The 23816-nt window shown below is 46.1% G+C and overlaps 3 protein-coding genes across 8 annotated transcripts in view; 2 read left to right on the top strand and 1 right to left on the bottom strand.

The window, feature by feature from the left end:
- LOC125957106 (ubiquitin-conjugating enzyme E2 variant 2) overlaps positions 1-478 on the top strand; it is a 4226-nt gene extending 3748 nt beyond the window's left edge. For all 6 annotated transcript variants that reach the window (XM_049689544.1, XM_049689548.1, XM_049689545.1 and 3 more), the window contains exon 5: positions 1-478. This exon is cut by the window's left edge and continues 1503 nt beyond it. The gene's annotated coding sequence lies outside the window, so the exon portion shown is untranslated.
- Positions 479-955: 477 nt separating this feature from the next.
- Positions 956-3338, bottom strand: LOC125957107 (cytochrome c1, heme protein, mitochondrial). The gene is made up of 4 exons (XM_049689551.1): positions 3167-3338; positions 2433-2480; positions 1786-2361; positions 956-1723 (listed from the first exon to the last, which is right to left on the bottom strand). Exons 1-4 carry the CDS (start codon positions 3236-3238, stop codon positions 1496-1498), a joined length of 924 nt encoding a protein of 307 aa, XP_049545508.1. The 5' UTR covers positions 3239-3338; the 3' UTR covers positions 956-1495.
- A 302-nt stretch (positions 3339-3640) lies between these two features.
- On the top strand, positions 3641-23255 carry LOC125956508 (uncharacterized protein DDB_G0290685). The gene is made up of 10 exons (XM_049688452.1): positions 3641-3858; positions 5202-5531; positions 6053-6454; positions 6619-7170; positions 8704-9065; positions 9134-9295; positions 9403-9549; positions 10866-11098; positions 11183-11463; positions 21935-23255. Exons 2-10 carry the CDS (start codon positions 5411-5413, stop codon positions 23212-23214), a joined length of 3540 nt encoding a protein of 1179 aa, XP_049544409.1. The 5' UTR covers positions 3641-3858; positions 5202-5410; the 3' UTR covers positions 23215-23255.
- Positions 23256-23816: the final 561 nt, after the last annotated feature.

A 23816-nucleotide genomic window follows, 5' to 3' on the forward strand; every position in this document is an offset into this window, starting at 1 on the left:
TGAGGCTGTGCAACACTAGTTATCAAGAAATAAGTCAACGAAGAGCCTGTGGAAAGCATTCAACTTAACTTGTTCCACCATAAGAAGTTCCGCTGGTTCGTAATTCCGTACCCTCTTGCTGCAAAGGAATGAGACCGTTCGATGCTACTTTTCGCTTCTTTTCTGGCACTAGAAGCCTATCCTTTGTATGCTTGTCTGCTTCCATCAGCGCCCTCGGACACGCTTGATTCCCGTATTCGAAGAAGTAACTCGTAAAGGACACTACATATACCGAGCAAGGCGCAAGAAACGGGATCAACTTGGAGCGAACATAAAAAAGTAACGCAAATATTAAAAATAAATATAGAGCGTAACTTAAACAAAAGGAAAAGTTATCTGTGTTTTTTAAAGTTCGAAAAAGCATCTTCTCTTTTCAAGTCACAATTTCCACTGTTCCAGGTGGGAGCAGGAATAGGTTCATTCATTATGCAATTCAGTCTACCCTGAAAAAGGGAAAAAGACAGACATAAAAGAAATAAAAAAATATTGGGTTTAACGTACACACGAATTGCGAGTTTACAAAAGTAGACGCGAATAAACCGAACCTTTACGAAACAACAAAGAAAAATAAATAACACAGTTTTTGCCGAGATTTGCAGGAAACAGAACAGAACAGAAGCACACTAGTAGCTTGACTCCAATTAACAACGTATCGTTTTAATGCTTTATTTCGTTATTTTTGCTAATCTTATTGACTGCCATATTGCGAACAACATACCGCACTGCCTTCCATCTTCCAGCAGCAGCAGCAGCAGCAGCAGCAGCAGCAGCAACAACAGTGACGGATAACAAGCAGGGAATCCACGGGTCAGATATTGATAAAAGCAATTTCGGACGTAATTTGTAATGACCAACCCGCGTTCTGCACAACACGAGGTAAGAAACATGATCCGCATACAACACCGATTGGTTTTCATTTTATGTGTTGTAATTTCACAGTACGGCCAATTACCGCACATTCATTTGCGTACAATGGCTTATGGATTCAACTATACAACGGAAGGAAAAAATAGCCGGAAACTAGGCAGCAAGAGGGCCCCGCATAGGTGGTTTTTGGGTGCCTTTTCTAAGGGTTTATAATGATCAAAGAATTAACGCGGGAGAGGAAGGGGTGGGGATGACTTTCACAGCTTCAGATCCAATGTTTTTGGACAGTTTCTTCTGCTGCTTTTGCTGCTACTGCTGCTGCTGGTGAGAATGGTTACAGGGAGTGCTGGTTGGCAGGTTGCTTGCTTCTTTTCGCGTGCAGCGATAGTACCATCCAAACAGACATCCTTTATCATTACGGTTGCCCTTGCTGTTGCTACGGTTGTTGCTTTTGGTGATCTCTCTCGCTCTCTCGCTTTCTCTCTCGTCCTCTCGCTTTCTATTCTCCGATTCTGCGTCCCATGTTCTTTCGGCCAGAACCTCCCTAAAACGCTCCGCGTCCTACACCCCGTTGGTAATGGGTGCTCCCTTACTTGCTCTTTGGATGGAAGGAAATCTTTCGCGTCTTCAGAGCAGCCCACTTGTGTCGCTTGATATAGTAGGTAAGGGCACCGAGAATCAAGAAGATACCGAGCGACTTGATACCCATGCGCTTGCGCTCATCGTGGTACGGTTCGGCAGCCCACACCAAAAACGTGGAAACATCCTTTGCCAGCTGCGAAGCCGTCGGTGGGGTACCATCCGAATATTCAGCGGCCTAAAACGGGATGAGCACGGTTGCAGACTGTAAAGCTAAGAACACGGTCATGTTGAACTTACCTCATTGTAAAGTGCCTGTGCCATCGAAATAGCACCACCCGGGAAGTAGGGGTTGTAATACTGGCCCTCGCGCAGCACCACACCCGCCGGCGCATCGCAGTATCCGGTGAGCAGCGCAAACAGATAGTCTTCGCCACCGTGGCGCGCGAGCGCAATGTAGCTCAGATCGGGTGGATAGGCGCCATTGTTGGCAGCACGGGCCGCTTCCTCGTTCGGGTACGGGCTCGGGAAGTAATCGGACAGCTTGCCCGGCCGGTTGAAGTAGTTACCCGCCTCGTCCGGTCCATCGCGAACCATAATCTCCTCGGCTTCGGCCTTAGCCTCGGCCTCGGTGTGCGTTACACCGACCAGATTACGGTAGGCGATGAAACGCATCGAATGGCATGCGGCACACACCTGCTTGTACACCTCGTATCCTCGTCGTACCGAGGCATGATCGAGAGAATCGATCACACCCTTATGGTTCCAGGGTAGCGCCGGTGGGTGCACCTCCGTGCCCGAAGCGGCCACTGACTGCTCGAGTGCGTACAAAAGGGCACCGGCTCCACCGACTACCACGCCAGCGGCCGTAGCGACCTAAAAGCATTCCAAAATGCATATGATAAAACATGCTTCAGTACATTCAACACTACCATTATGGCCATTACCTTCTGGCTCCTTGTCCATGCGCGACTCGTGGAGGAGAAGTTCTGTACCTGTGTTAGGAGAAAAAAAAGTAAAACCAACTGTAACTTCTATAGATTTTCCTTCGTGACTATATCCAACGAGAATTGCACGCCGCAGAGAACCGATCAGAACAAATCCTTAAGTAAGAGTAGCACTCGTTACGGTAGGGTTCGGCTCTAAATCCGTCCACCCGTCACATAATTACATAATGCGGCGCAGTAAAAACAGAACAATCCGCCGCCCTTCGTAACAACCGGAGCGCTAGTTAAGCCCTTAACGTGTCGGCCGCAGGACACTCTGGCTCCAAAGTGCGGCAGGGATCCAGTGCAAAGGGATCTGTGTTCGCTTACTTCGAGCAACAAGACGAAAAACCGAACGTGAACTACTTCTCGCTGTTATGACGTATACGTAAGCAGGCCAGGACAAATTTGGGATAGGGAACAGATTTCGCAATTTCCCAAAGCATCCTGTTCAAATCAGCTGGTCAGCATGGCCCCGGTGGAGCACCCGCCGTACATTCCGGGCATTGATTACACAACATTTTTCTGCACCGAGTGTTGCGATTGGCACGACCACCGACAGTAGGTGAGCACGGAGGTACGGTCGGTGCGTGAGCGACTGGTTGCGGTTCCTGGCAGCTCAGCACGGCGAACGAAAGCACTTTACGCAACTCGGTCACTGTCCTCTGATAGCGCTGGATTGCTATTTACCGTACCTTCTGCAAGGTAGCGCCACTTTTCGGGCTCAACAATCCGGATCCACAAATTCGTCCTACGAACGCCGCCATGATTCGACTGCAACGGGGCAAGGTGAAAGATTTCTCGCACACACTTTGCGCTCTTGTTCGTTCTCCCGTCTTCTCTCGTTCTCTCTCGTTCTTCGTTTGACAGATCTCTGCACGCACCGCGTTGACAGTTCCCAGGATTCCGGGACGAGAAACTTGCCGCTGGATTTCTCGAATTGATCAATGGGAGTCACATGAATTAAATCGGCGGATGCCGTTGGTATGCATAAAAAATGAATAGAATATTCTAGCGATCGTATGTTTTCTATCGGCAATTTTAAACCGAGTTTGGGCCATTCAAGCAGGTATGCTAAACGTAGCGAAATGTCATTCGCCATCTCGCTCACTCGCCTTTCTCGCGTTGCCCAAGTTTGGAAGCCCGCTTGATGACCGCGGTCGCCTACTTCGATTGTGTGCGCTGCGTACTGGCTAACGTTTTTTTTCACGGACAGTGAGTGTGCGGAACTTGTGCGTGCGTTGTTCCTTTCTTCCGTGTCGGGCTTGAACGCGTGCAAATCTTGCACAGGATTGCAGCAAAACGGTCTCGTCGCTTGCTAGAGGAAGCGGTCTTGGCCGGTGGCGAGGAGTCTACTTGGATGCCTGCTCCGCGGATTACACTCCAGGTTGGTTTCTTTTCGCTGATCGGGCCCACGGCGGTGGAGGCCAAGGAAACGTTCGTGACGTTCCGCTGCTGCTCGAGTGCTCTTCCCAAGCGGCAAAAGAGTGTGCCTGCGCGCGCGTGTGTACGTGTGTGTGTGCTCGCGTGGTGCGTGTCTAGCGGGTTGCAGACCCGATGCCGTACTTTATCTGGTGTGAAAACGGCAGAAAAAGATTTCCATTCAGTGTTTTCTCCTGGCAAATGGTCGCCGTGTACAGTTCCGCTGACCGTGGAGTGTGTCGTTCGCGAGGTGCTTGTTTGTGTGTTTTTCAGCAGCCCGAATGGCCGCGCGGCTTGTCCCAGGCGCACCTTACTCCGTTGGCTACGCTGGCTTTTCCTCAGAACGGAGCCTGACCCCTTGGTTTCGCATTTCGTCTCCCAGCTTCCAGTCCAGCTGCTGCAGCAGCAATTGGCACACCGCCGTCTTCTTCCAGTTTTGTTTCTCCTTCTTCGCGATCGAAATCTTCTTCTATCGCGTTTTCACCCTCTTCCCGGCACCCTTTCGGTCGCCTGTCACATTCCCTCTCACTCTGACTACTACATCATCGCGCGGTGTGAGTGGCTATTGCTCTCTCGTTTCTGCCCACTTGCAAAGCGCTCTCTCATGTGTGTGAAAGCGCGCGGCAGAGAAGGGGGCAGTCGTCCATCTTTAAATTATTCTCTCATCATCATCATCATCATCATCATCGCCGCCGCCGTCAGGACCGGCAAATGTAGCATTTCGTGATGGTGCGGTTTTGTTCTTGTTGTTAAGCCGCGTTCGTAGTATTTTACGCGCCAACGAAGAACGAAAGGGTTCTTTTTTTGTTCTTTCTACCCATCTCATCTACTCTACTACAGATCATGACTATTCCACTAGCAAGTACTACGGCCGACGAGTCCTTGGTGCGTACTACAGGGAATGACAAGCCCACCACTACATCCGCGCGCATGGCGTAATGGTGTGTGTGTCTCTTTCGCAATTTGGTTCACCTACTGGGATCGTCGTATATCCTTTGCCTGGTGGAGCTGGATGCGCAGGATGATCGATCCACTTTAATCCAAGTTCCGCGCTCAGCCCGTCCACACAGCTTTCGCCATATTCGGACCCTCTTCCGAGACAGCGTGTCGACGGCCATTGCTTTTCGTAAGCGCCTGTTGAATCTTTGCAAGAAATTAAACGGTCCTAGTGAAAGAATCCTTTTTTATACCGATCGTGCGTTCAGTTATTATATACTGCGATTGAGCGATCTTATCTTAGCTTGTTACTCTAATCGCGTGCTTTGCATGTTTTACCGTACATTTATCTTGTTTCTTTTATCTTCACAGCTGTTTAAATTTTCTTGCCAGTAATTGCATCGTTGGCGTACAGAAAAAAGCAGAGTGTAGAAAGTGACGGAAGTGCGAACCGGAAAAGTTATAGGACGATTGGAAGCAGTGTGAAGAGGAGAGGGTGGTGTTGAATACACGCCCGCGTGGTACAGCAGTAGCAGAGGATTGGGATCATCTTGCCCGGTGTTCCCAACTACGGCGTCAAGATGAGTTGCCCAATGCCGGAGATTGGCTCCTGCATTTCGCTGATATCGAAAGCTGATATCCGCTACGAGGGTCTACTGTTCACCGTCGATCCGGAGCGTTGTACGATCGCGTTAGCTCGAGGTATGTACGATTTGAGTCTTATCGTTAATCATTGTGCTACCTATCACGCACTCCACATTCGATCACCTACCAGAGAATCATTTGGCATGGGTAACTAACCTATTATATACTACTACCAGCAGCATTGAAACAAAATGTCCCCTTTGCCCCAGCCACATTGCAATGGAGGAGATCCTTTCTGGAAGATTCGTTGTATTTGCATCGTTAGGTTTTTTCTCTACAGCTGTAGATAGAAATGAATGACGAATGTCAGAATGCGTTTCAGAAAGGAGTCGATGAATATTCTGTTTAAAATATCTCTAAATTTGGTGGTTATGGTGCAAGGGTTAATTTGCTTGATCATGCTTCAACACCTGGTGACGTGGTGTGAGACGACATGTTGAAGAGTATTTCGTGTATCGTGTGCTGCTCAAAATGGCGCTCAATCTAATGTGTGTTTCTTTTACCCTCTTTTTTCCATGCCATTTGCTTTCCTCGATGATTGATGGTGGATTCCATTCCGAACATCCGGCGATTGACAGTGAAATCGTATGGTACGGAGGATCGCGAAACGCAGTTTCCGATCGCGCCGCAGAACCAGTGCTACGATTACATTCTGTTCCGCGGGACGGACATTAAGGATATACGCGTGATCAACAACTCGGTTCCGAATGATCCGGCCATCATGCAGATGCAGCTGCCGCAGCAGCAGCCACCACCCCAGATGCCGATGCCGACCAAGATGGGCCAACCGAACTACCAGTCGCCGCAGGGTTTCATGATGCCGCAGATGGGCGGCCCGCCGGCCGGTGGTCCGATGGGAGCCGGTGGACCACCCGGTGGACCGATGGGTGGACCTCCACCGCCCGGTCACCAGCAGCCACCGATGGGCGGTGGTGCTGGCCAACCCTACAACGCATTCGGCGGAATGAACAACATGGCAGGTATGCATGCGCTCGAATGATCATTCGATTGGTACAAGCGAGGGTTTTTTCTGTTGATATTGATGGCGATGAATGTGGTGAAGGTGGAGCAGAACATTGTCAAAGAAAGGTTGTTGTACGTTGTCCGTCGTCCTCATTTCCCCACCCATTTCCATCCGCCGAAGATGCGCAACCCCAGACCCAGCAGCATCAGCAGCAACAGCAGCAGCAGCAGCAGCAGCAGCAGACCCAGCACCAGCCGCACCAACAGCAACAGCAACCTCCACAGCAACAACCACAACAGCAACCTCCTCCTACCCCTACTACTTCTTCTCAACAACAATCGCAATCGGAAACGGAATCGGGACAAGCACCGTCCGACCACCGATCGATAAGCGACAGTCTATTGTTGACTTCGTCTGGTTCCGGCCCGATTGGTGGCGGTAGTGGTGGTGTTGAGCCTTCTTCACGCCACCAGCAGAAGCAATCGGCGGTGGATTTGCCACGATCGTCATCTTTCCGCCCCTTGCTCACTGCTTCTTCCTCTTCCACTGGCTCGTCGGGAGTCATCCGAACGATTCCACTGTCGCCAAGGGCTGGCATCATATCCACCGAGGCCGGCGGTAGTGGTGCAGAGAACTCTCCTCGAACCGGCAGCACCGGCGCTGCTGCCGGTGGTGGTCGTGGCAGCGGATCTGGATCACTCACTAAGCGTGAACAGAATCAACGGCAGCAAGGTGGGAGCAACAAACTAATCTCTCGAGTAGGCAAAAGAGAGGAGGAACAAATGCAACATGCGCAAAACCGCAAGAGGCAAACGTGGACGAGGATCAGGAGAGAACTAAAATTTGGGGCGATACAGACACACTCTCGCCCATGGGGTGCAGTTGATGGACAGAACGCCACGATTTTCAGTTTTCTTTTTACTTTCGTTTTTTGTTTGTTCTACTCTTTCTTCGTTCTGCCTTTCATTGCCGCTAGTTTGTTGCAAACAGAGTTTGTTATTTGTTGTGCCTACCGGATTTGTTGTCGCGGAAGCTTTCTTTTTGTTTGTCTTTTATTTTATGGAACCTGATCTCGCTTTGCTTCTTGTAACTTCCTGAGGGTGTAGATAACGCTGATGCTGCTGCTGTTGTTGTGTTTGTTGTTGTTCGCTCTCAAGTTATAGCTTATTGTTTAAATAGTTTATGTTATCATCAGTCCTTTGTCCAAGTTTATCGATACATTCTGTCATTAACCATTTGTACATACCTTTGTTGTTGTATTTTAATTTCGATACCGCAAGATCGATTTGTCCCGATCGAACTCCTCCTGCCCATATTTACCTCTCGACTATCGATCTGTGGCGCGAGGTTCCAATAGCGAATGCACTGGAACAATCCGTCAGCAGTCAGTGCACCACTGTCATGTCGCTATCATCGTTTGATCAGTGATAATCGTTGATCTGATAAGAAACGGCATGGCAGATACGGAGCTATTTGTTTGTTGCCGTTTTGTTGCATATTACGACGATCGCCGATCGTTTGTTCGTACAATTCGCGAGGAAACGATGGGAATGTTTCATTTCCCTTGCCTTTGTCTCTCTTTTTTGGCCTCCTTAAGACGTTATGCAAAAGCGCTATGGCCACTGTGACGGTGCTTATTCCGCATTCTCGAATACCGCTACATTGAAATCCCTATTGATATTGATTTCGTTTTCGTGAATCCCGGTGGCTGATGTGGACCAAACCGAATGTGTCTCGATTCGTTGCAAATGCTGTATTAATTGCACTGAGCCGCTGTTGTGGTTGTTGTTGTGGCCTTGGTTCTCTCTCTCTCTTTCGCTCTCTCTCTCTCCGTCACAGTTCTTCTCGTAATTTCCTTTCTAATCCATTTCCTGAAAATCGTGCGGGATCTTCCACTATTTTATCAGATGGTGTCTGAAACCAGTCGTTCGAAAGCAGTATGCGTGAGGGGCATCCAGTGTGTTGCTATTGCTTCGTGAAAGGATATAGTTTGTGTTTTTCATGATGTTGTTTTGTATGGTATTAAGCTTTATCCTTCCTCTCATTTCGTCCATACCATTATAGCTTAATTGGATATTTGTTTCCGCATTGGCCCCTCTCCGTTACCATTTGTCTTTTCTTTGAATTTATGTATCTGGTCACTGTCCATCACTGAGAGAATGCGCTATTGCCGATGCTCAGTATTTGTTGCATTGTTTTGTCCATTGACACTGTGCTGAAATAAATTCTACATATTAATAAGTGGCAAACGTTTAAATTTTATAGGAAGTGGTGGTTCGCGTTCAGGAACACCGAGCAACATGCTGTCTCGCAAGAGCCCAACGGTGGACATTGCTGTACAAACGAACCAGCAGCAGCAACAACAATCGCATCTGCATCAGCAACAGCAGCCGCAGCAGCAACACCACCACCATCAAGGTCAGCAGCAACAGCAACCTCAGCAGCAGATGTTGCAACCAAACAATCGCGATGCCGGTAATAACCAGCGAAACAAGAATAACAACCATCGGGGAAACCAGAACCACCAGAACAACAATAACCAGCGCGAGAGACGCGATTCTGGCAAGCAGCAGCAACAACAGCAGGGTGGTGATAATCAACTAAAGGATAACTTCACCAACAACAAAGTAATTAGAGGGAATATCTTCAAGGGATCCATTTGCATTTGGTTAATACTATCTAACCTGTCTTACAGGGACGGCAGCAACAAAACCAGCAACAGCAGCAGCAGCAGCAAGGTCCAGGGCAGCAGCATCGTTGGAACAATAATCGTAATCACCAGAACCAAAACAATGGTGGCAACAATTTGCGTGGTCGCCCACGTGGGAACATTGGCCAACCACAGCAACAGCAACAGGTTGGTGGTGGTTGTGATCAGTGGACATGACATGCAGCGACATGCAAATCGTCTAGAAGAACGAATCTAATCTTCTATTTTTTTATATCACTCTCCTTACGGTACAGGGTGTCGGTACAGGTGCCGGCCAGCGGGCAAAGAATTTGCTAAAGTTCGAAAACGATTACGATTTCGAGCAGGCCAACAATAAGTTCGAAGAACTGCGTTCGCAACTCTCTAAACTTAAGGTGGGCGAAGAAGTGAAACCAGAGCAGGTATTTTCTTTTTCTCTTATTATTTGTTGTACTATTATTTGCTATCATTGGACACCCTTCTTCCACTTCACTCCATCTGTTATCTCCCTTTTCGGATCCATCCTAGTGTCATTACCTCCATTTCCTTAACATCATACTCCGATCGACGGATTGAAGAAAGATGGTAACTTTTGATGAAGACAGAAATCAATATCGAGAAGGTCCTGTGCATCGATTTTATAGAATAAATCAAGCACAGTCTTAGTCACGCAGTGTGTCTGTTTTGTACAGCTATAATGTTTCCTTTTTATTTGCCCTTGAGTAAGGCTCCTTTCGGAGATGGTTCTCAAACTTATCCATCATGAGTTAATTTGTTTCGTTACTTAGCGAAACACATTAGCAGCAGAATGAAAGTAGACAGATTTGCAGCATATTGAATGAAAGGAACGTTGATGCTAACAATTGCGATGCGATTACGATCTATCGAAAATAATAATAGAAAGATTTCGCGTTAGTTCGTCTTAGTTGAGTGTTTATTTTATGCATTACATATTTTATGCTTGTTGCTCTTCTGTTCGAATTTATACCGCTTATTTGGTTTGCTGCTGGTATTTTACATACTGAGATTTGAGATGTTGCTGCTTACTACTAAGTGCATCTGCTGTCAATCTAAAATATACCACACATTTTGCGAATGATCTAAATGATCATGTTTGAGTTTTCAAATATTTTATGTTCTTTGATATTTTTTGTTCTTTGATAAGGTAGACAGCCAGTTATAGTTTAAATTGCTTCAAAGAATTGATAGCCACTGGACATATCTGATGATGACGCCCGCAAGTCCAAAAGCAATTAGAGCTGCTTCATTTATACTTATACTTACAAGAAAGAGGAAGGTGGCAAACTGTGTGTCGCAAAAGATGGAAAAGAATATTCTGCGATGCTGCTGTTCTTTGGCTTGTTGAATGAATTGGATGATTTGACGATTACATTATCGGCAACCTACTACACTAGTTTGTAGATAGATATGCTGTTGAATGTGTAAATTCAAAATTTTACCACCATCTTCTTTCTGTTAATGTGTTTTCCCGATTCCATCTACAACTATCGCACACGCATAGCGTCAATAGAATGTCAATACGTTTGCATACCATTACCACGCAAACAACAAAAAGAATGCCATTCCATTTTCGATATGCGCGTGTGTGTGTGAACAATATATGTAAAAATGCAACGGTTTAGATAACTAATTTGTACTTTTCAATTTTCATTAATCTTTGTCAACAATATCAAATGATTACGTGTTTCATTACTGTTGCGGGGTAATGGCTAAGCAGATCACAACTGAAACGTTGGATAAGAAGGATGATTCGGGCAACGAAACCGGTGCCGGTGAGCACGAGCAGGAAGATGAGGAAGTGATTTGCTACGACAAGGCAAAATCCTTCTTCGATACCATCTCGTGCGAGGCGGTTGAGCGTGCTAAGGGGAAGCAGCAACGTACCGATTGGCGCCAGGAGCGTAAACTCAACACTGAAACGTTCGGTGTCGGTTCCACCCGGCGTGGAGGGTAAGCATTTCCGTAACGATTGGCTGGTACGGTAGTTATTATGTGCATTTGTGATTGATGCGATTCTTAAACGATATTTTTTAGGTATAATAGACGTGGGGGTTACTTCAACCGCGGCCCCAACAACTACCATCGCGGAAGCAACAATTACCGCGGGGGTAGCAACAACTACCGAGGACGCAGCGGGAATCGTAACAACCAGATGAATGGTGGCAATGGTATGCCGCATAACCGAGTGGCTGGCGGAGGTCAGCAGTCCGGTAACCAGCAGAGCGGAGCAGGTCAACAAAACCAACCGTCCGCTACATCTCAACCGAGCCAAGAGCAACCGCAGCAGCAACCCGCGGTCATAGAGGTCGCTGCCGGTATGTATTGTGTTTGTAGCGCTCCGTTTCCATTCGGAAACAACATTGTGATAACTTCTATCGCTTTTTGATCGCTTTTTAGGCAAATAATGTCACGGAAACCGGATCATAACGGAGAAACTCTTACTTTTAGAAAGCTGACTAAATTCCGTTCTATCGATTGGCCAGAGATAAGGAGTAAGCGTTGGAGGAGAAGAAAATGTATGTACCACTTTCTTTCCCTTTTGCCACGTCTGCATAGAGGAGTAGTAATCTGCCTGTGTAGTTTGCCATGTTTCAAAGGCAAATCCAACAGAATAAAGAAGACGCCCTATTGCGGTGGAAGAGAAAGGAAGAGGGAGAAGGAGAGAGAAAGAGAGAAGTGTGGGTGCTGGAGTAATAGTAAAAAGCTTGGAAAAACTTGGAAGTTCCCCTTCCCACCCTTACATGCATGGCAAATACCTAGAAAACGTTCTATAAAATCGTACACATGGCACACAACATCAATCTTCGCAATAGAGTAATTAGAAGAATTGGCATGTAATATCGACAAAGACACACACAGTTCGAGGGACATGACGCATAGCCGCACACATATGGATTACACTCACAGACGGCAAAATGGCGTAATTGTAAGAATAGACGTCTCTAAAACGATCCAATGCATAATCATAAACCTGAATGGACTCCATTCCAGTAATCGCGAAAAGCTACCAAAGGAAACATGCAGCTGTCTGCAGATTTTGTGGACACTTTTAAAAGCTGATCCTGCTGCTATCGGACAAAGTTTCAAAAACAAAATTAGAAGCATGCCCTCAGTACCCGTGAAACGCCGGTACAATTATATTGAGAGAAGTGTAGAGAATGCGCGAATATAAGCAAAAGATGCTAAATTTCTCTGTTTTTGTAGCCGAACTAAAACTATCTGTCTTAGCATGAAGTACGAGGAAGACAACTACCTGATATAGGAGTTGCAAAAATCATTGCTATCGGCAAATTGGAGTTACTTGTGTGACCCACATAAAATACAATGACAGAAAGCACCAAGCCAAAAGCCCACAAAATGGAAAACAGCATTCGTTCGGATCTTAGAGGTGCGCTGTATGTGAGTGTGGATATGTGTGTGTTTGAGTACCTTGCATTACTCCTTGTGCGGATCTTAAATGTCCTACTGATCCAATACAAGTAATTTGAAGCCCGAACTAAATGCCGCAACAGAAAACAAAGAGAGAGAGGGAGAGAGAGAGAGAGAGAGAGAGAGAGAGAGAGAGAGAGAGAGAGAGAAAGAGAGACGATTATGCGTGGCGGCTACATTTAATAGCAACAGAGAACTTTTTCACAAGGATGATGAACCATAGCTAAACTATGTCTTTACACTTCTGCACGAATAATGTAGTTCATGCCGAATAATGAATAACGGTAAACGTTGGGGATAAAAGGCAGCGAAAGATTAATGCCCGTCAACAAACATCATCTACAGTAGCTTACTTTGCGTGTGCCTGCGTGATGACAGTTATATAAACTAGCAATGAGGTGGTTAAGAAGCGTGAGGGGGGAAAGACAATATCTTCCACGTATCGACCGTGCTGCGTATAGCGATTAGAAAGTGTTTGTTGTAGCTTTCGAGGATAGACAGCGGCCGCGATGGTGTAAAACGCGCTCTATTGCCCACGGCGACACGAGTGTGGCTCGTACCGTCCTTTCGCGTGTTGCAAGAAGAAACCAAGCAAGAGTGTACAGAGATATTGAAGTTAAAGAGCTAAAGAGAAAGAGTAGGAGAGAGACATATAGAAAGAGTGTGAAAATGAAAGAAAGCGTAAACTCGCAAACGAGGTAGAGGTATAATAATTATCATCTATAACCTCAAATTTTGCTTTTTATCCCCTACAATTAGAAAAAAGCTGTAGTGCGATTTGGGATGCCGATTTGTCGGTTTCTCTGGGTACAAGTCGAATGGCCTACTGTACAATGTGTTCTTCTTGCAAAGCAAAGTAAGATTGAAACATCCCAGGAGGATTATCCACCAGTAGGAGAAGTAGAAACAGTAGCAGGAGCAGAGGCAAGATCAGAAGGAGAATGAAGAAATGGCACCACTTCACCTAAAATAGGACCATTGACAACAGGTGTACCAAGTGGCCACCTGTGGCAAAGAGCAACACGCCCATACACTATGTGGCCCTTCTGGTGCGACTGGTATTTTTCCTATAGCAAGCGATGTAGTTTGTCAGTGCTATTGTACTTTACGATTTGGAATTTCATCGTTTGCTCCCTCCCCTATTGACCGCGTGGCCGTATATCGCCTTTACAATGGTTTGCTCGCTCATAGATTGCTTTGTTGCTTTCTTTTCCTATAACCATAAATTGTATAATTTTCTTTTGTTTCATTAAGTTTTCTTCCGTTTTTTATTAATATTTTTCATCTAATTCTTAATTATCACCTTATCTCCCACCAAGTCGTCCCCTCTTGGAGTTGTGCAACGCGCGATTTGCGTTATGCGTTTGTTCATGGTTTGTTTGTCGGTTTGGTTGGCAGTAAATTTCCTACACTACCTCTACCTCATTTTCTTACGCTCAATTCCATAAATTAAAGACACAATGTTATGCAAGATGAATTCGGAATTCGATATTGGATCTTGTGATGCCACCAACGTAGATATATGTTAGATCTTTTGGTGGTATAATTCCCAGTATATGAAACGCAACGAAAGCAGTGCTACATCAAAGGGTACAACAGTAATCTCGCATAATTAGCTGTGTAAATTTGGGAAAAGACGTGGAAACCTAATGGCCAGCGGGATTGAGGTGAGGTTAGGCGCAAATTTGGTGTTGAGAAAGGGTAGCATAAAGGTTAGGTTGTACGAGTAGCGCTGGAGAGCTGCCGGTTGGAGAGGTAGTGCATGCGAGACACAGGGAGGAGGATAGCCAGCCAGCTTGCTACGGAATGATAATGATGATGATTATGATGATGATGCATCGACGATCGACTCGTGAGGAAGCTTACGGTCATGTTTATACCTATCCTCAGTCGCTTAGGTGTATCCAGTGTAGAACCTAAAACCTAAAACTCCGAGCAACATTCACAGAGGAGCATTAAAACAATCCAAAACCATCGATAAGGCGTAGGGGACGGCAACAGGCAAGAACTAGGAACGGTGCGTGCTGAGGATCCAGAGTGGGAGCTGAGCGTCATGTAAGCAAAAGATCATTATCACCTAAGTTTTGGAATAATTATATTAAAAATTGAAAAAAAAAAAAAACAAACAAATGCAGAAGAATATATGATATATATACATATATATATATTTAGTAGAAGCAAGAGATGCGAAACTGAGAAACACTTGGATGGGATGCTGAAAGCGGCGGGAATATGACTCACTCCAAAAGGCCATCGATTTGATATCAGATGAGCCGGGACAGTTACATGGAGTGACGTGAAATAGCTGTGTTCTCAGCAGCGTGTAAGTTGTGTCCAGAGACGATGATACCTTGCGCAGCAACGAAGGGAGGCTTAATGTGGTTAGTACCGTTTGCATATACAGGGCAATCTACTGCGATTTAAGGTTTCGTTTAATTTTTCCATGGAAAGAAGGTAAACACACCCTGCCCAGAGCGAGTCCTTTCCGGTGCCAGATCGTAACCACGCAGCAAGTTCGAGAAGGAAGAGGAGGAGGATGGTACAATATCGTAGCGAAAATTAACAAAACATACGAGAAACATATAAAATGCCGAAATTCAGCTACTGTGATGGCGGTTGCGATTGAAAGAGGCGAAACGGACAAGAAAAAACGAAGAAGAAGAAAGGGTGTGATTGCGATTGATGTTCTCGCAAAGGGAGAACATCTACTCTATAACGAACAAAGAAAAAACTCATATATCTACACCCCAGAAACTCGGCACTGGCGAAGAGCAAGTTCGTAACGAGATGCTTAACAAGACAGCACACGATAATGGTATAAATATAATAATAGATTTTAAAACGACAGATAACTGTTGCAGGAGGGAGAGAAAGAGAAAGGTCAAGATCCCATTGCTGAAGAGCTGCGCCGTTGCTGAACGGATAGCACGGAGGCTTTAGCGTCCATCTTGTGAGAAAGCATTTGTAGAGGGCGAGAAAACATTCTGTATGGAACGAGTCGAAGAGATAATGATGATGATGATGGTGATGGGTCTTTCGACGAACTCCTCGGATGATGCCTTGGGTCGATGATTGAAAGGGGTTTGGAAAACAAAAAAGCGGAAAGATACATGGAGAGAGCCTGGCAACTGAAATACACTATAAAATGTAGATGTTCATTATCCCTAGTTTAAAGTAAAACGTGCGTACGTGAGTACCAGCCCTTGTTCTTCACAACCCCATTATCTGCACGTGGGCTCCCAACTACTACTGCAAAGTGGCATGTGGAGTGCATTGCATAGTTAACAGGATGTGCGTGTGTATGTGTGTGTGTTTGTGTGTCCAGTGCGTACCGTGACCAGGTCTCCTAAAATAGGGATTTTGAAAGCCTCTTGCAAAGCGTTTCTGAACACGAAAACAAGTACACCTAAGCGCGCACATCATTATCCGCGATCGTACTGGATCGTGATCAACAGAGGCAATGGGGCGTGAAGAATGGAGCGAGTGGATTAACTGGAACTAAATCATATTAAACAGAGATGTGTATGTCACTATTTTACTCCGAGAGATCACGGGAAATGTAAAGACCGCAAGCGAACTGAAAGTGAGAGGCGAAGGATGATTGCATTGGAGCAGCTGCAGCAAACCGGCTAGTAATTTGTAACTGAATGGCTAGAAAGTATGAAACGAACGAAGGGGCTAATATAAAGCATGTATTCGGGTCCAATAAGCAGCACACGCACAGACGATACCGGGTGGCACGCTTAGGGATCGCAAGCCAAGCAGCAGCAGCAGCAGCAGCAGCAGGATCACCACTGTGCTGCTCTCGTCATGAAGCGGTGGAACGAAAACGTATTGGGGGTTCCACAGTTGCCCAAGGTCCTACACTAAGTCAACGCGAGGTCTTTCCACAGCGAAAAGAACCGGAACCGGCTTGATGGTTAATAGTGAACATACAGGATTATAGACGAAGCGTCTGATTCAGGCCACATCATCATCCTCATAACAATTTCTATAAAACACAAAAAACAAAATCCGTGATATATTGTGTGTTGTTCTCGGCTGAAGCGGTGGCGATGGTAATGGTGGTGTCGGCGGTGGTGGTAGTACGCAGGATTAATAAAGCTCCGTGAGGTTGAAGCATAGGATTGAGTTTGCTAGTACAAAGTGTGGCCAATTGTCTTCCGACACACAGCGCATACGTTAGCTTGCCAGTTTCTTGGGTGTGTACCATATGCATCGATTCAAATCAATTGGTGCAAGGCACAAGAGAACACTTGATGCCGCTACTTTATTGATGATGGTACGGGATGCTTCTACATGCGGCCCTACCTAAATTCGATTGCAAATACCTGCCTCCGATTCTAAATTGGACGACGAAAATTCTCGTGAAAACACTAGGGAAAGTAGAATTAAATGTCCGAGAAAATGGGGTCGGGGCAGGTAAAAAACAAAATCAAATCTCTACAACATCTGCTCATCGAACTGACGCTATTCATACGATTAATATCTGCTCTGGAAGTGTAGAATTTCGAGATGTTTACCGAAGAGACAAGTACGGCATTCTAGTCTCAGTACGAAGAATTGCCTCAGAATTTGAAGAACATTGCCCAACGGAAGAGTAGCGAGCTCAGCCAGCCAACGTCGGTAGAACAAGAAGCTTGTAAGGAACATGCATACTAAGTATTAGCGAGTTGTGGAAAGGCGAGGGGAATTGTAGATCCCAAACGGCATATGGCAAACATTCAGCCGAGCGCGTGTGTAGTGCTGGTAGTGGGTAGTCTGTCTTAAGCGGCAAAAAGATGATAAGAGACATAATGGTGCCACCACCCGCCAAACCCCGCAACGAAATGGACGCCTGACTCTAACAGTATGGATGCGGCTCTAGGAGAGAAAGACACTATTTCGGAATGTAGTAGGAGAGAGAGAGAGAGAGAGAGAGAGAGAGGGAGTGGTGGCATATGGGACGAAATGTGTATGACAAAAAACATGTGAAAAAATAAAACAAAGAAACGGATCAAATACCACTGGAGTACAAATCGTGCTCTATAGTAATGAAGCTAATATGCTGTGTTTGTGTTTTATGTGTGTTGGAATTTTCTAGGATAAAAGAGAGACAGTTTTTGCATATGGGATTTTTGTAGTTTAATGGCAAAACGAATAGTGATGCAATGTTCTAATGCTAAATAATCTACGGTCAGGTATGCCATTCCACTTCGGAACTTATCTGTGGCGATCGACCAGCAATACGATTGGCGGCTCAAAACAAACGGATATATATTTAACCGCACAATTTGAGCGTCACCTCGCAATGCACAACGCCATTTACCCTTTGTGTTGTTCTTCGGCACGCCAATTCTCCAACTATGCCAAGGGCTCGGGGCCTCGGGCGTGATTTAATTACCATCGAAATGTGCCGATGTTGGATTAAACCAGTAACACAACCACCCCCGTTCTTCTCCATTGATTGCCTTACTATAAATAGAGCATCCACGGTAAAGTTTGCACCAAGCTACCCGAAAGGATCGTACCCTTTGCTGATAAGGACAAAAAACCAGACGACCTGTTTACTCACGTGAGCGGTGGTGGTGCACGAATTTGTTGGTTGGTACTTTTTAATGGTCCAGCCGAAAAATTGGCAACAATCCGGCGCCAAATGACGTCAAGAAAATTTAATCGAATTCACTCACAACAGCGTTTAGTAGTATATGCTTATTTGAATTTTGTGAAGCGACCGGGGAAAAAATAGCAAAGAGAAAACTACGGTGTACCAAACGCGTTCGTTGACCCTTGAGATCACGTGTTCGTGGTTGCGGTTTTGTGGTGTGGCCCAACGAAGGCCTATTGGATGGTAAATCGATATGTCGAAGAGGGCGACTGGGGAGGAAGAAATTACATTCACAACCTACTGGTGGTACACAGCTGTTCGGCGGTAGGACTAGGTAACTTACCGGCGTATTTACCGTCAAGTCCTCGCGTCTGTCACGAGTCCCGTTTCCCAGGTTTCCCAGAGAAACCGTTTGTTCTTTTCGTTCAACTTTTTTCTTCAAACACGATGGCACTAACAGTCGTCATAAGGCGATGGTGCGGATGGGGAGAAGGTTCCTTTCGATGAAACGAAGAATGCCTGTGGAAAGCCAAGTAAGGCATACCGTGTGATGATATTTATGACCGTATTATGGTAATTATTTGCCAACTCGTACGACATAATTTGTGGCTAGCAGGGGTAAGGGCACAACAGGAAAACCCGGCAGGTGAGGACCGTCCAACAATAATGGGTTGCCGGGGAAAACAAATAAAAGCAAACAGTTCGTTCCAGAGTGCTGCCTTTTCATTGGCACCACCTTCCGCGAGAGGCATAATTGCTAGTTTTACATGGTTTCGGTTCTGCCTTTAAAAGGTGATCGAAATGGAAACTCCACAGAATTTCGCTAAGCTCCTTAGGTAAGGGGTGCAGATTTTCCTCTTTAGGCACCGATTCAGGACCTCTTCCGTTAGCCAACGGCGTAGCTCTTGACTCAGCAATAACCACGCCTCCCTGAGTGGTTTGTTAATATTTCAACGTCAACACGGTCGCACGTGGTGCTCGTTACGTTAGATTCTGCGACAACCGTCTTACAATCACGAGAAGCACGTGACCGATTCGCGAAAGGGGGACATTTCAATTATGCCCTGATTGTAGTGGTACAGCTGACGGAAAGCATTAAGATTGATGGGCTACGGAGCACTTCCGGACTGGAGATTTTGCGGTTCCGGCATCGTACCAATAAAACGAGCAAACAAAGCACAAAAAAGCTATCGTCCTCCTCCTTCTTCCAGGAGGAATCAAAGTTTGGACCACCCTTCCATAGCGGAAAGACTGCTTGCCTCTTTCGGCTGGGCGCTGCACGACATTGCGAGGGAATGTAAATAAATATATTACCATAGGAAATGCTTTCTGTTTTTAATCGGCATCATTATAGCGGCGGTGTGATTAGGAGTTTCGTCGTACCTTTATTAACCGAAGCACATGGTGCTGCTCCTAGGCGCAGTGTGGGACAGTCAGAATTGGTTAAACTGTCGGACCGTGATATCTTAATGGCCCTGCGAAGGTGAGACAATATTACGCGTGTGTCCGGGCGCGTGGCTGTGAGAAAATTCCGAAGGCAATCTTTAATCACATTTTTATTAGAAAATGGGTAGAGTGAAAGGAGCTCACGATACATCTTCTTCTTTGTCTTTAGGAGTAGGTAAAGAATTGACCATTTCATCGTCCTGTTACCCACATTGGCAGCGTATGAAATGTTTAGAAATGTTTTGCAAATGTACACCGCCTGGCTCGAGCGTAAATATGTTTTTAAATATTTAATAGAACTGTTGATAAATGACATACTGCTATATGATTGAAGCCCTAATAATCAATATTTAATACCACGGAACAAATTAATGGTTTATTCGCGAATTTTCGCAAACCATATTACTTACAATGACGTCCTTACGTGTCCTTGCTAAATGAACCGTCTGCAGATGTTCGAAAATGAACAAAAAAGCCGTTGCAGCGTCGCAAAACGACAAAGAACTATTAATTATTCATTCGCATCAACATTGTGGAGGTGATGTTCAGCGCTGATTAGTATGCAGCAGTAGAAATGTAACGACAAAACCAAACATTTTCCCTGCCGCATGTCTCACCGCGGCAATAAACGATACTCAATCTGTGCACACCGGCAGGTAGCCAGCAGGTTGGAGTATACGTCATGCGTCCAGTAACCAGCTGAGCTGCATCGAATTCTTACCTTTCGCTTGTTCCTATCTTTCCTTGGTAACCATGGCGACCGACAAGCAGCCCAAGCACGTGGCAAGGAGTGGCTCGACATGAGGATGCCAATCGAAACTAGTACTTCCGCTTGATCGATAGCCGGTTTGAGCTTGATGGTGTTCGTGATAGCACCAGGATTCCGAAGGACAGTCTTAACCCTCGGCTGTTGTTCGAGTGCGTAGGGAACACTGTGTACTTGAAATAAAAAGATTTAGCTATCACTCTTTTTGAGATATGAAGAACATCAAGGATTACTTAACAGACAACTTTTGATTATCGATAAACTGCACAGCTCATGTGAATCTTGGGCACAGTCGAGAACTCGTTTGGCGCATTGTGCGGTAGGGCGCCCCATCTCGGATACCACCGGTCTTACGCGCAGCAACTACAGCTCGTTTGGACCAACGCCGGGGTCGTTCAGTCAACAAACGACCGTCGGTAAGGAAAGATCCTCCTCCAGCTGCGCAAGGAACGATTGAATTCATTTTTCGATTAATTCGTTTTCGCTACTTCGGTCAGTTGGTGTTTTAAAGGTTTATTCATTTAAACATTCGATGCTCAATATTGAAATGTGTACTAGCAAATATGCCGAATAAGTGCATCGATATGCGGTATGTTGAAGCGGTTTGAAATGCTATACATCTGGTTTTTGGAAGAACTCGGAACGTACCGGATCCGAAAGTCTTGAGTTCACGTTTCCAGGATACACTTTATAACAAGCTTTTGTGCCGGCCGGAGCGACAGTTGAAAAGTGGATTTTTGCCGAAATAAAACAACGTGCAGCATCACCAACATGATCGACGACGATGAGGAGGATTATGAAGGATATTGTGAGTACATAGTTTACCAGCCTGTGGAAGAATCTGCGAGGATAGTTAATATATTTGTACTAACGAGTTTGATAGGAACACAAGAAGAAGTTTACCTGGTTTATTGGTAACCAACCGCTTTTTTGGGACAGCATAATGCCTGTTTAAGACTCTGTTGTGTCTACTAGGAAACGTGCTTGATATTGTGCACAGAATGCTTGTCCTCTTTGAAATTATAAAATGCAGATTAGAGATGCTTCAAATAGATTTCTTAGGGACAGAGGCTTAACGTGTTAGTCTTTTACCAATCCATCAAATTTGGCTCAGTAGTATGTTTGCTGGATCTCAAGGCGTACTGCCATTAATTGTATTTTGATTTTTTTTTGTTAAATTGCCTTACAGCGTCCATTTTACTCAACACTTATTATGGTGAATTGGATGGTAGTTCTAAATCTTCGATAGTCCTATTATTCTAATTCTGGCTGTATCCTTCGGCAAGCTACTCCATGAAAATCGTGTCACACAATCTGTTGTAGTATAGTACCCTCGAAGATTGAGAGACGGTTAAGGTTAAGGCTAATGTCAATCGATCTCTACAAGATGACCTTGGCGAAGCGACATCTGCTAAGGATTCCACCGATTGAATAACGAATGCGATTGAATCTCACACAACTTCCATAGACTTGCTCCAATGCATAAATCAATAAGGGGACCGTTCGAACCAGTTTTTTTTTAAAGATTTGCCCCCTTTACTCCCTTTCTGTTAAACAGTTTTGCGACCAGCGAACGAGTACAACATCAAGGAAAAGATTATTCAGGCTAACCAGGAGTCGTTTGCGATTCCGACACCCCCTTCACCGCGTCATCATGGGATCGGTGAGCGAAGGGTCACATTTCGCGAGCAGCTAGTCGACTACGAACCGGACGAGTACAGTAGTGAAGATGATGGCTACGGTGGTGGCGCAGGAGCCGGTGGTGGTGGCCGTAAGCGAAATGCCGTCATAGAAACGGTGGCCGATGTGCACCGTGATGCGGATAACTGCTCGCAGCGAACCAATAGCGGAACGGATGCGGACACGATCATCGAAGAGCTACACTTAGAGGATCGGAGCGGTCATGAGGAGGACGAGGAAGGAGAGGAGGAAGTGGTAGAGGAAGAGCAACTAGAGTACGACGAGGACGATGAGAACGGCGTCGGAGCAGGCGATCGGATCGAGAAGCATAAGACTGGTGTGGAGGCCGAACCATCGGACGTCGTCTCGGAGGAAGACTATGGTGAAGAGGAAGTGGCCGAAGGGGAGGACATACTAGAGGAAGGAACCGGAGTAGAGGGTGAGCAGGATGATGATGAAGAAGAAGAGGAAGAACCGACCGATGGATCCAGCATGGACACGGAGATACACAATCCGGGCAGCAGCGAGGAAATTAGTAGTAGCCCGCTCAAGACGTACCGCAGTGAGGCCGATTCGCGATCGGGATCGGGAGATTCTCAAGCCGAGGATGGGACCAGTGCGGGTGAGCAGCAACAGCAACAACAGCGTGGTGATGATTACGACGATCACTACGAAGATGACGATGAGGAACAGTCTGAGCGGCACACGCGGAATGGCGGTGAGTGTTCCGATGAGGAGGATCAACGGCCACCACTGGAATCGCACCGTAACCGTCGTTCCGTTAACTGCCGCCGAAAGTGCTGCCGGCACAAGAAATCGAAGGCCGACAAACTGCCGTACTACAACGGTTTCCGTTCGGAGTATGGACTATCGCGAGAGGAGCTGGAGGAGAAAACACGTCGGCTGGAAGCACGTCGCAAGCGGGTCCGGGAGCGACAACAGCGTCGAACGGCCGAGCAACGGCAGAAGGCACAATCGAACGAAGAAGCCTTTGCCGCGTGGCTACACGGGAAGCTGCGGAGCTCGATTAACAAGCACCAGAACATGTACGACGTTCGGCATCAGAGCGTCGGGGGGCAGCACAGCAGACAACAGCTGCATCCGATTCAACGACGAAGGAACGCCATCCATACGATGCATCAGCTTTCATATGGATAGAATTAGGTTGGTCTCATTGCACAGTACCCGCGGTTGCGTTAATGCGCTGCTAATCATATCAATAAAACCTTACACAACACAAGCACTTGATCAATGTTGGTCGGTGGTCTGATAAGTCTGTCCTAACTATCGGACCAGCCTTCTGGTCGAAGTATATTATAGAATCACAATTATATCTGCAATGATATTTTCTGCCCTGAAAAACGCTAGATCGGACGTGTTGATTGTTCGCATCGCCATTCCAATCATTAGCCGTGAAATCCTTTATGCACTTGACTGACTAGAGGCACTCCGGAAAGATTACGGGTCCTTCTCTACAAAAGACATACCATGCTGCTCCATCGACATCGTGAGACCTATTTTGCATAATGACACAGCATTGACTTGGTATGCCCGTTGAAACTATTTCTTAGTCATTTGCATCAGCAGCAGCACCAGCAGGTACGTACGTAGCACGTCATGGCAATTCTATGAAGAAGACGGCCGGAACTTCTTGGCAGCCAAGGCACGGTCAAGCAATGGTCAAGGAACACGCGATTTTACGGGTCACACGAACAGTCCATTCAGGTACACACTACAGCCAGAAGGAAATCCCTCGAAAT

Source organism: Anopheles darlingi, chromosome 3, assembly GCF_943734745.1.
Source record: "Anopheles darlingi chromosome 3, idAnoDarlMG_H_01, whole genome shotgun sequence".
NCBI lineage: Eukaryota > Metazoa > Arthropoda > Insecta > Diptera > Culicidae > Anopheles > Anopheles darlingi.

Bases quoted from the DNA above. Each gene is read 5' to 3' on its own strand.
- LOC125957107 (XM_049689551.1), bottom strand. From the start codon at position 3,238: ATGGCGGCGTTCGTAGGACGAATTTGTGGATCCGGATTGTTGAGCCCG. The intron at 2,481-3,166 runs GTACGGTAAATA...CTCCTAACACAG, and splicing joins GTGGCGCTACCTTGCAGAAG to GTACAGAACTTCTCCTCCAC. The intron at 2,362-2,432 runs GTAATGGCCATA...GAATGCTTTTAG, and splicing joins CATGGACAAGGAGCCAGAAG to GTCGCTACGGCCGCTGGCGT.
- LOC125956508 (XM_049688452.1), top strand. From the start codon at position 5,411: ATGAGTTGCCCAATGCCGGAGATTGGCTCCTGCATTTCGCTGATATCG. The intron at 9,296-9,402 runs GTTGGTGGTGGT...CTTACGGTACAG, and splicing joins AACCACAGCAACAGCAACAG to GGTGTCGGTACAGGTGCCGG. The intron at 11,464-21,934 runs GTATGTATTGTG...TCTGTTAAACAG, and splicing joins GGTCATAGAGGTCGCTGCCG to TTTTGCGACCAGCGAACGAG.